This window comes from Perissodus microlepis, chromosome 16 (assembly GCF_051167445.1).
Source record: "Perissodus microlepis isolate ML-2025 ecotype Zambia chromosome 16, ASM5116744v1, whole genome shotgun sequence".
Lineage (NCBI taxonomy): Eukaryota > Metazoa > Chordata > Actinopteri > Cichliformes > Cichlidae > Perissodus > Perissodus microlepis.
Genome location: NC_140476.1, coordinates 22769233 through 22781882, shown reverse-complemented (window position 1 = coordinate 22781882; position 12650 = coordinate 22769233). Strand labels below are relative to the sequence as shown.

General features: G+C 39.3%; 1 protein-coding gene across 3 annotated transcripts in view; it reads left to right on the top strand.

Annotated features, from left to right (window-relative positions):
- Window positions 1–12650, top strand: part of nalcn (sodium leak channel, non-selective) — a 67711-nt gene that overhangs the window by 30617 nt on the left and 24444 nt on the right. For all 3 annotated transcript variants that reach the window (XM_084954491.1, XM_084954492.1, XM_084954489.1), the window contains 3 exons: window positions 2734–2925; window positions 4271–4408; window positions 4906–4980. In XM_084954491.1, the coding sequence (XP_084810617.1) occupies window positions 2734–2925; window positions 4271–4408; window positions 4906–4980 (405 nt within the window). The remainder of the gene's footprint in view (window positions 1–2733; window positions 2926–4270; window positions 4409–4905; window positions 4981–12650) is intronic.

The following is a 12650-nucleotide window of genomic DNA, read 5'->3' as shown; positions in this document are numbered from 1 at the left end:
GTTGTTTCATTTAAAATTCATTGTGGTAATGTAAAGATGCCTAAACATATTTAGGGACCTAACTGTATTTTCTGATGACTGAAATTTCTTTACCCCAGGACCTTGTTGGGTTCAAATCCACCACTTGGCTGGTGCCTTTCTGTGTGGAGTTGGCATGTTCTATCCGTGCTTGTGTGGGTTCTCTCCGGGTACTTGGGCTTCCTCCCACGGTCCTAAGACAGTCAGTTAGTAGGACAAGGTTAATTGGTAATTCGAAATTGCCCATAGGTGTGAAAGTGAGTGTGAATGGTTGGCTGTCTCTTTGTGTTAGCCCTGCAACAGACTGGCGACCTGTCCAGGTTGTACCCTGGATAAAATTAGTTTAGTATTAAGTTTTTATGTTCCTTATTTCTCAGTATTGTGTAGATATCTGATGTTTTCATGGATATTTTCAGTGAAAAGTTACATTCTGGTTATTTATTGGTATTTTGTAGGGATCAGTTATGTGACTTTTGCATATGAGCCAAACAGCTGGGATGTTATTCTGTTGGTGGAAGCAACAGTGTATTATGCCTTTGGCCACACTTTTGTAGGTGCTAGTTGTAGTGCTCCATGCTTTTTTTTTCTCTACAAATTCTGTGTTGTCCTTGAATGCTTGTGTGGGTGTGATCTTACATCCTCCAAAATGGTTTGCACATTTTTTTTTCTTTTTTGCATTCCAGTGTTCAGGCCAGAAAAACAAATGGCCCATAAGGGAAGGTGCCTTGTTGCTCTAACAAAGCCTTTAAGTATTGTATCGGACCAAATTTGAACCGATTGACCTTGATCTAGTAACTATGACAGAGCTCAGAGGATGATCTAGCAGGAAGAGGCTTCTCGATGGGTTTTTAATGAGCCTTGACCAAACAATCTGCCCGCTGACTCTCTCACAATAGCTGCCATTCCCACATGTGCAAGGCTTTCAATTCGAGACCTGGAAATATAGAGATTAGCTGTGGCTGAACAGTTGAAAGCTACAGTTCACTTGATATTTGTTACACTGTTATATGAGTTTTTCCAAAATGAACATTGTATTTATTTTAATTCTGTTAAGTGTGATTGAATTTATGTGTATAGAAAAAATGCCGTCAGTGGTTGTACACAATGTTTTCACCATTTTTTCTAATGCAATTACTCCATCCTTTTAACTAATAAGTAATTTTTTTTAGAGAATCTTTAATTTAAGTGCATTGCTTCTGTCTCACTCATTGATCACTCTTACTTTTCATCTTTTTCCAAGCAGGTTGCACTTTAAGAAGATGACATTTTGTCATGAGTAATTAATTTAAATTTTCTGTGCTCAAATCAGGTTTCTGTCTTGGACAATTTTGTATTGTCTCTTTTTTATTTAGTTCTGTCTAACGGGGCATTTGAAAAGCTTCATTCTTTAGGTTCCTGCTTATTGTAAAACTTTGACACACACACACACACACACACACACACACACACACACACACACACACACACACACACACACACACACACACATGCTCAAAGGTCCATTCAGCCTAAACAGCCCATATAAATGGGCCAGGAGAATGGACACTTCCCATCTGTGTGCGTTATTAATTTATTTATTGAGAAAGGCAGGAAGTGGTATAATTGTTCAGTGTTTCTTGTAAGAGTCCACTGCTCAAATTAAAATCATTGGTATTTATTATTATTAATATGGCTTTAAATGCTTACTTGGGTAACTTTGATATCTTTGACAGTGACAGTATGGCACATCACGCAGTTTAGTTTCATGTTAAGAATTGCATTGGCTTGCATGAAGCCGAATTCAGAAGCTCAAGCACCAACCCAGCTGGAAAATGATTCTCTGGGTGTCATTTATTGTTAATTATCAGTGTCAGATACACTATATTATTTGGCATACAAGAACAAGGTTTTGATTAAGTCAACATCATCTTGTCGCCAAACCAAGCTGCTTTTTGCTAATGTCACGTCTGGTTTTAAGGAATGGAGATTTGTTTCAGTCTGAATTTGAATTGCCATAATGGCAATACCTCAATGTACCTAATATGAATTCTGAGAATAAAAACAAGACAGCAGCAGCTTTGTTGTTTGAAGAAGGGGGGGGGACGACTAATTTTGCTGGTAATTGCCTTGTATTCTCTGTGGATTTACCCTTGTTTGCTTTGTCCTTAGCCTCAAATTATTAATTTATTTTAAAATAGACAGTTGCTATTATGGTATGTGAAGAGTGGAACATACTTTGTATCACTTCTGCTGTGAGTGTTATTACTGTCTTTATTTTTTATTTTTTACTTGAGGCTTCCTTTTAGAACAGTATCCTATGTTTGTCTTTTTTATTTTGTTGTATATCTAGGATATAGGAGAGAGCTGTTTATTTGGCCTAGTATGGGATTCTAAAGAAAAGCCTGTGGTCGAAGGCTTTGCAGAGAGGAGCTCGATCAATAGCTACTCTCTGATCCAAGCCTGACAAAGATGCATTACCTTTTGGGATTGTTGTCACCACAAGCAATTTAGGGACTAATCCCACTGACAGACCACAGTATCACCTCACTGTTACCACTGGATCAAGTTTAATGCTCTCACTTTTAAAATCAATATGTAATCAATGTGCTGCTATGTTTGCTTTTTATAGCCATGATATGTATTTTAAATTCTCCCTAAAACCTAAATTATAAACTTTATGAAAAGGGGGGCACAGAAAGCAACCTGATGGTAATGATGTCTTTTTCTTTCCCTTAGGTGCTACGTGTGGTGCGCTTGATTAAGATTTCCCCAGCTCTGGAAGACTTTGTCTATAAGATATTCGGACCAGGTAAAAAATTAGGCAGCCTGGTGGTGTTCACAGCCAGCCTTCTCATCGTAATGTCTGCTATCAGCTTGCAAATGTTCTGCTTTGTGGAGGAGCTGGACCGTTTCACCACCTTCCCCAGGGTAAGCAACCTTGAAGCTTATGTATATTTATAGAGCCAAGATTGTCTTGTCTGTGGGTTTGTGGTCATTCTTAGTTCCTTAGACATCTTCAGTAACCATGATTTATTTGAAGAGACTGTTTAGTAGGCTGCCATCAAGAGTTAAAATTCAGTTTTTCTTTTGTCAGCTTTGTCTCAGTGTGATGTTCTTAAGTTCTTAAGAAATTAAGAAAAAGCAGTGCTGCTTGCATTTCCATTGCACTGCCAGGCAGCCTCTCTATTGTGTGTGCTACACTCTGCAACCTTTTCAAAATTGCCCAAGGTTGTGTTTTAATAACATACATCTTGTATCCAGAAGAGGGGACCTGTGGGGTGGAAAGGAATAGTTTCTTCTCAGGCAAACATGCAGTGCAATTTAAATTGAACTATTCGGGTACATAAACTACACCGAAAGGAATTTATTTATTTCTTTTTTTATGAGCAGCACCAATAAGGAAATCTCATGCATCCAGTGGGGAGGCCCTGCAGATGCTGATAATGGGTAGCATGACAGGTCGACAGATGTGGCATCTCCTTTGATTTTTAAGTGCTCGCAAGCTTCTCTCTCTCATTAGCGACGTCTTTCCATCTCCTATTTTTTCCTTCTCTCCTTTCCAACGATTCTCTGATCCTAGGCACAGCGGGATATGAAGGGCTGCTCATGAACAGATGCCACTTGTTTGCTGTGTTTCCCCTTCTCTCTCTTACTTTCCCTCTTCTGTTTCACACACTCACATAGATGCATCCAGTCACGTCATACTTAATCACGTTTGGCTGTCTTCCCTATGGGCAGACCTGTTGTTGGGTTTTGTCTTTATGTGCAGTGACTGGGACATTGTAGCAGGTGGGAGGGGCAGAGGCGGTTGGGGTGGGCGGGGGTGTGGGGCCAGCTGGGTGGGTGCTGTCTGAAGGAGAAAGGGTAAGAAGAAAGTGCAGGCGTGCCATTTGACTCCAGGGGCTGTCGTGTCGCAGCTGGCTGTTCCCTACACCTTCATCTGACCTCTCTCGAGTGCATGAGAGGGCAGGAGACCAGAGGAGAGGGGGGAAAAGGAAAAAGCTGTCGTCTCGCTTTTTTTCTGCATTGCTTATGTTTGGAAATCTTAGTCACACGGTTGTGAAAGATGGTCAGAAGGGGATATGTGCATTAGCTGTGTGATTTGCTCACCAGTGAAAGGGAATCTTTCAAATGCCAAATGTCTTTCTCGGTTTGATTTCCTTCCTTTTTGCTTTTGTCTTTCTTTCCCGCTCTGGGCTGCTTTCACTTTAGTTGGCTTCTCTGGCCTTCAGTCTCGCTCACTTGCTTTTACCCTGTGCTTCCCTCCCTTCAGGCATTCATGTCCATGTTCCAGATTCTAACACAGGAGGGCTGGATAGATGTCATGGACCAGACGCTGGTGGCTGTAGGTCATATGTGGGCTCCAGTTGTAGCCATTTACTTCATCCTCTACCATCTGTTTGCCACCCTGGTGAGGAAGAAATGATGCTGCATGAAATGTAAAGTGAATTAAATAGACTGTTGGAATTGTGTTTTAGTACATTGTAAATTGACAATAGAAATCTATATTAAAACTCTGTATTCTGTGTTTTTCTCTGTTAAAAACTAGTTAGAAGTTTAAAGTGACGAAAGGATACATGGATTTCTTTCTTTATATTTTCAATTAGTGCCATGCCCCTTCATTGTTCTCTCAACTGGCACATCTAATCACAGTTAATCAGACTTGCAGGCGTAAGAAGTGCTGACATTTCAGTGTTTGGCCTTCTGATACGGGGAGCCATCAGCCAGCACAGACGCTCTCTAGATGACTCACAGCTCACTCTAGACAGATAGGATGTCTCCCGTGAGAAAACGAGCAACAAATACAATTACTGAGCGGACTCCATACTTGAAAACATCTTATTATTACTTTAATGATATTAATGACACAGGAAATGTTCAATGGCACTTTGTCTTATTGCATTTTAGATTCTGCTCAGTCTTTTTGTGGCTGTTATTTTGGACAATCTGGAGTTGGATGAAGACTTGAAGAAGCTCAAACAGGTAAGAAGTTTATATCAGATACAGAGGCTCGCTAGTTATGGTAATGGAAATGCTGACTGTTCAAATGAATACTTACCTCATTCCATCTCATAAGCCAAGTTTAGTGTCTGATTTTATTTATTTATTTTTTAAATATAGGATGTACTAGCCAGTCTTCAAATGTTTAGATATTAATATTGCCTCATTAAGAACACAAGCCTTGCTGGCAACTATTAAAATCTTTGAAATTCAAGCTAAACCATCCATGGGTTTTGCAAATAATGTGAATAAAGCTGGTGTCATGACAATGCCTCGCTAAGCTTGTGCGATTTGCCTTGGCGGTTTCGTATTTACTATGGCAATGTACTGTATTGTATAACAGTGAATCGCCAACAGCTTTGTGAGGGGTATTTTCAGATTTTATGTGTTGCAGTGTTGTAGTGGAGCTACGGGATGCTGTTTTTTATACTGGCTTATTTGCAAAGCTGTCGAGTCATCTGTAGTTTGCACCTTCTCTTGTTAATCTTCTTTCTGCTTATTTATTCTTCTGCTGCAATTAGATCCTTTTACAAAGGAGTACAAAATTGTTATACTGATTGGGGCAGTCTGCTGATTCTTTTACCATTTGTTTTTTGAGTATGTTTAGCACTGTTGCATAAAAAGACTCTTTTATGCAAGTTTTTCCTGTTTTTCAAAAATGAGGTGTCACTGGTTTTCTTTTGAAAGCTCTTTTGCTATATTATTGGATCCAGTGTATAGGTAGGGTGACTAACCGTCCTCTTTTTTTGCACTTGTTAACTTGTAAAAGCCTATAGGACATTTTTTATTTCACCATTCATTAACCACACAGAGAAGACATTGTTTACATATGTTAAAGTTTTCTTTAAGCAAACAGTATTATTAAAGTTCTTCACGACTGAGCCAAGTGTCCTCTCTTTTGGAAATCAAAATATGGTCACCCTCATATAGGGTAACATGAAAAAAAACATTGTGTAACATTGTTCACACGCCACACTTTAACAACAGATTCAACAGATACAACAGTTCATATGGATATTTGGTTTTTGAAAGCATCCATCACATGCAGTCAAAATCAGCAGCGGCAAAGGTGACGAACAGGAAGTGTCCTGTTTGTCACCTTTGCCGCACATGTCTGCACATATGGCCTACAGCCACCAGGGTCTGCAATGATCCTCCACAAGAACTCTGTATTCGAAAAATATAGTGACACTAACCTCTGCAATAGCAGTAGTTCAAAAAGTAAAAAATGGAAAACAAATGAAACAAAAACGAAATGTCACAAATTTGACTAAACAATGAAGTGAATTCTACACATGTACTATATCCACTTAGAACAAAACTGTTGCTTCATTTTTCAGACTTTTGAATCGTCTTCTAGTTTAAAACTCGAATCATGGCTAACTTGCACCCCTCCACTCCTAGTGTTCTCACCCTACGAAAAGCTTAACAGAGACATACTAAAGATTTAAGCCGCTGATTATTTTTGCGTTCTCTTTGTATCCATACAAAACCTTTACACAATTGTTTAATCAACTTGAATAGCATTGTGTACACACGCGCTCATATAAACTGTGTACCAGTGATGGCTGACAGGTCTCAGCTTCCTTGGACAGGTTATTTCCCACAGCTGAGTGATTAGGTGCAGTGAGTGTAAAATTGCCTATTTTACAGGTGCTTCAATCATGGATACAGGGCTGACTATAAATAAATGATAGATGGTAATCACTCTCCCTTCATGAGACGGCTTCTGCAAACATTTGGCAAAGGCCCAACAACACGTCCAGCATATCTAAGAAATACACATGTAGGCCATGAGGGATGAGAAACCAATTACGGTGTATGTGATGGGTAATTTTTGCCTGGTTCTTGATGAATGACTTGACTGACTATTTGACTCACTATTTATCACAGGTGTGAGTTGTATTCATGACAAGCACTTTAAAAAAAAAAAGAAAACATTTTTTTTGTTTCTTTTCAGCTCAAAAATTGTTTTGTTACTAAAAGTATTGTGATTACAGACTGGATATCGATTAATATTTAGAGTAAGAATGCGACACCAAAGCCACGTGTGTGCATGTTGTCCTCCCTGAGACATTTTTAATCCTTTCTTCTTCACAGTTGGCTGAGCACAGTGACAGATGCTGTGTTCAAATTAATTGGAAATAATGGAACAACAAATTGAAGCAGAATAAACTATTCAAAGAGTGACTTCATACAAATCGTAGAATGTTACCTTGTCTATTATATGAATTTTCATATTTTTATATCAGTGTGTATACTGAGTCTCTGCTTTAGGTAGAAAGACCCACAGTACAGGGAACACTGCATGCAGTGCGTAATTAGTGGTATTATTAGCTCAATGCGAGCAGTGCTTTTACGGTAATGTTGAACAATGAGTTTTAAATTACTGAGGGGAAAATTATGCTTTCGAAGGTGGTTGGTGACATTGTTTGTCTTTCACGGCTCTGGTCATGCTCTTTGTGTTTCAGAAATATCAGTTGTAAAACCTGTCAAACATGTCAGCTCCCCTTAACCTCCATTGTGTTTAGCTTCCACCCATGAAAAATGTCAAGGATACAGGACCAGTGTGGTTGCAGGCAGAAAGATGGGCTAGTGGGCTAGCAGTAGCTTTATGTATGCGTATCTCTGATTTGGTGTCAAGCCTTTGGAAGAGTCACAGTTCAGTTATGCAGATTTCCCCCCCATGTATGTTATGCCACTGCCAGTGTTATGTACTATGTAATCTCTTTAAACCTGATGTCCACACAGGTCAAGATTTTGGTGTCTGTAGTCTGCTGTAATCTTAGCTCTATTGACTAGACACGTTTGAACTGGCTTTGTTTGCATGAAGATAAGAGTGAAGTTTAAATCTGAAAACCATCAGTTTTTGTCTAGTGGCAAGTATATTAGCTTTTTATTTATCTGCACTTGTGAAAAATCAGCGGATGGAACTGGACGTCTCAGCTCAGAATCCAAGGGATACAGCAGAAGCCCTGAAAAAATGACCGTTGTCCTCAGATGCTAAGTCAGCAGACCAGTTTGCAGAATGTTTTCTACGTTAAATCCATCATAGTCTTGTTATATACTTCTCTCTGACATTAACATGATAAATGACTCCTAATGAACATATACTGGTCTAATTTATTTCGTTTGATTTAGTGCACTGGTGTGTAGTGGTTAATGCTGTTACCTCACAGCAAGAAGGTTCCAGGTTCAGTTGAGAAAAACTAGGAGTTTGCATGATCTCTTTGTAACTGTGTGGTTTTCCACTGGGAACTGTGGTTTTCTCCCAGTCCAAAGACATAATTGTTGGGTATTTTGGTGTGAGTAAACATGGTTGTCTGTCTCTTTTTTACCCCTGTCATGTGCTGGCGTCCTGTGACAGCTGGGACGGGCTTCAGCCCTCCTGTGGTTAAGAAAACAGATGGGTTGATGGATTCAAATCAGTTAAATAAGATGTCTTATTAATATCCATGCACAGTAGTTCACAGTTCTTCTGATTATTTGCTCTGGGGAACACTGGCAGGTTACGTTCTTTTCTTGAACCATTTCCTGCAGGTATTTATAACGTTATGTAGTCAGCTTAATGTTTGACTGGTCCAACTTGGAAATAAATTTTCCTGTCAGGCATATTAGGTCAGCAGTATCCTCTTTAGAACAGTTCTGGGTCATATAGCCATCAACAGATAAATATCGATATTTACCTTTGAGGACACACACTTGTTTCACAGTGGGCATGTGAATCAAAAAAAAGGAAAAAAGTATAGCATCTTAAACACATATTTTCTGAAGATCCAAGATGCCCCTCCCCCCCTTATTTGTCTTTATTCTTTTACTGAGTGTAAGGGAAAAGTGAGCAGGAGTATAAAGGCACCGTGATCAAGGGGATCAAACTTTCTATGCTGTGTTATCTGATTGGTTTAATGATGCATGAGGTTTTGGCAGGTTTAACAGTCGTGAATCAGTGCATTGTAATCAGAGAGCCCGGAAGCAGGAGTACAGTTATGCTTGTATGCACACAGGCACATTCAACTATGTATGCACATATAAAGAGGGGTCATGGATAATCACAGACATGACAGTAAGCAGGACTGCAGCTGATTAACAAACTGGCTTATTTCTCCATACTCAAGCATCATGAGTACAAAAGTAACAGGAAAGTCTTATTGGTTCTTGAACACACACATACACAGATGTTCATCCTCCACTCATCAATGTTGATTAGGATTGTGTATTTATTGCTTGAGATGAAATTAGATGGAAATGCATAATGAAAGGAAGACCGGGACAGGAGATGACTAGACAGAAATGAAAGGAGGAAGGAGATCCCTGCCACACACACACACACACACACTAGACGCACACACTCATTCACAGCCCCCTAGGTGTGCTTTAGTACACAACTAATAGGAAACACCCTCACAGGGTGACTGTGACTCAGGTGGTGGGGCAAGCTGTCCACTAATCACAACGTTGGCGGCACCTCCACCTGTCAAACGTCCTCAGTCAAATCACCATTCAAATCGCAATCTTTGATCAAGTGACTGGCCAGGAGTGAGAACAAGGTGAAGTCATGCATGCAAGCCAATAATTATAGAGGAGGGAAATGTTTTTACTCTCTTATGTTACTCTTTTTTTGTATTAATAAGTTAATCATCATAATAATCGATTAAGGTTTAGTAATTTTGTTAACAGTGCTCATAAAACCACAGGTGGTTTGCATATCTAAATTGTGAGTGAAACCTTTTCAAAAGGAGGAGGTTGCATGTTGTTGCTGCCTGCTATTGTGCTACCTTCATCTATGCTGCCATAGTTTGGTGGGCTATGTGGTGAGAGAGACTGATGGCCTGTCTTCATCCAACAAACTGTTCCTACTCGCAGAACAGTGCAGGACCAGAGGCTAGGAGCTTGAAAGGGAAGGGGGATGTTTATAGAGTGCCCGAAGATAGAGAAAGGTGTTTACCCCTAAAGGCAATGATGATGATAATAATGCATTTTTTATTTGTGCAAGGTATGAATTGTCAGTAGTGAAAAATCTGTTACTTATTGCACACACACACACTGATCTTTGCATATCTGTTTGTTTGGGTGAAGCTGAATATTCTAGCAACCAAACAGGTCCTCAGGCCAGGTAGATGAGTCATGAGGAACACATTTGCTAAATACTTAAAGGGGACAAGAAGAAAGTAAGAAAAGCTGAAAGCTATGCTGCCTTACAATTTGCAGTCGGTTAACAAATACAAACAAACTGACATTTGAATCCTATTCAGTCTTTTCCTTCTGTTCTTTGACACTTTCTCTCTGGCTTTTAAATTATTTTATAGTTTTATGTGGAAAGGGCAGAGGACAGGTAAAGGCATTGTGATTGTCTTTTTGTCCATCAGTGTTGGTAAGCTTATTTTAAACAGCTGCAGGTATATCCCATATAGTGCAGCTGTTGATCAGAATTCCTTAAAGAGCAACATTTGCACTATATAGAACAGAATAATAAGCTTATTTTTCCAGTGCCTTTACCTGTCACAAGACATGTAAGTATACTATGTGAGCATTAACTCATTTGCAATAAAAGATAAATTTATAAGGGAACTTGACCAGCAGCATTATTTTCTTTTAAATTTTCTATTGATATTGTAATAATATCATTGTCGCTTTTCCCACAATAACTGTGTCTTGAAAATCTGATGTTGTGACATACAGTTGGGTATGAATGAGGTAGAGAATGATTAATTACTATTATACAACAGTGACAGGAGAATGCTGTATCATTGTTGCAATAGTGATCCTTTAATTACTTTAACATGTCTTTATATAAATTCTGAGAAAAAACAAAGGCTACTCTACATTTGTGTGAATATGATGTAGCCTGTTTGGACATGTCAGTTCTGTCTTCTCTTATATCTGTGCTGGAACCTCCATATTTGGTTAAATGTTTAACATTAAAAATCTTTTGTTCAGAAGAATTTCGTTTAACCAGAAGCGTTGAAAAGTTTTATTGTTTTATTACCTCCCACTAGAGATTTCATTATTTATGAATTAAAGTAAAAGCCTGTCCTCAATCTTCTTGATTTAATGGACCAAGGACTTATTTGGGGATCTAGCAGAGGGGGAGAAAGGCGAGGAAAACAGAGGGAGCGGAGAAGAAAAGAGCATACCCCCTTAGAGAATCCCAAAACAATGTTTTCTTATCTTTTCAATGTCACTTTCAGTTTTCTATTAAAAACACTCCTGGCCTTGTGCCTCTGTCATTTTCTGAAACTAGCATCAGCACACACAATAAAACACAGGCACATGCACATTTTTATAAAAGAAAGAAGTCTTTATCGAAATGCAATTTTAAGTGATTTTTTTTCCTGTTTATTATGTTTGCTTTGGGCTGTCGTCACACATTCATGGCAAGAATTTCCAACATGTAGGCGTACAGAATATCTGACAGTATTTTCATACTTTTGGATGTAAAAAGGAAAGACTATAATAGGGGAAAAACAAGAGGCTATGTGAGACCAAGAAAGGCAAGCATGGGTATACAAAACAAAAATTAGGTTCAACATACCTCCTTAACCCATTAATCTTTTTTAAGCCCAAAGCAACATAGCTGAACGTGATACAGTTTTGGACTTTCAGACAATGGCACCTGCAGTTGTTTTGAGTATCAGGGGTAGCTATTAGAGGTTTATGGGCTGTGTGGCTTTACAGCAACTCCGCAGTATGCCTCATTACCCAACTAATGTGAAGAAAGAGGGTGACCCTGCTTACTCGCTCTCTGATCTCCTTCCACTGGGTATTGCAGCTTTAGGCTCACAGGCCTGGGGAAGACTTTGAGGAATGTGGAATGCAAATAGGTTGTTTCCAATTACAATGACCGTGCGTGTTTTTGAATTTTTCAGCATTTTAATATTGGCATATATCATGGCTAAAATTGTTGAGCTGGCACAAATTCATAAAAAGAGAGCGACGCACACTGCAGATGTGCCGAATGATGGATCGCACAGCAAGTAAAGCTGTGTTATTATTACGAAAATGTGCTGTCTGGGGTCACGCACGCACACATCCTCACGCGTACACAGCTGTTGTCTAGTGGTGCTGGTGAAAGGCAGGCTGAATGGTAAAATGCAGATGATTTTATGCACTCCCACAGGCATTTGACGGATGTGTGTGGGCCGCAGTTCGGTAGGCGGCTGTTCATGAGTTCCTCATTGTTTGGCCGCTCGCAAATATTATCGGTGTTTGCGTGAGCTAGATTCGCTTTACAGGACTGAGAGTTCAGAAGGATTGTCCACTGCGAATATTAATACTGTAGACACTAACCTGCTTGAGTCATTCTTCTAATTCGCAGATCCATTTGTCCTTCTGCTAAATGGGATTTTTATCCGAATGGAGCTGTTCTTGCAGCTGTAAAATGAAGCTATCATGAAAAGTTGGGGTGTTCACCTGTAGATGGATAAAAGTATTACTATTGGATAACAAGGTGAACTTCATCTTTATACAGGGCTTTGCTTCTTTCTACCAGCAAAGAAAGAAAAGCAGTTGATTTTTCCCTCTGAATTCTCTCAATCTTCAATACTCTCTGGCTCTGGCTATTTCAATCCTGACTGCTTCATGCTCTCCCTGAACTACGGCTATGACTGAATTGGGTTTAATGCTTAATGCTAATGGTCAGTATTAGTTTTTTT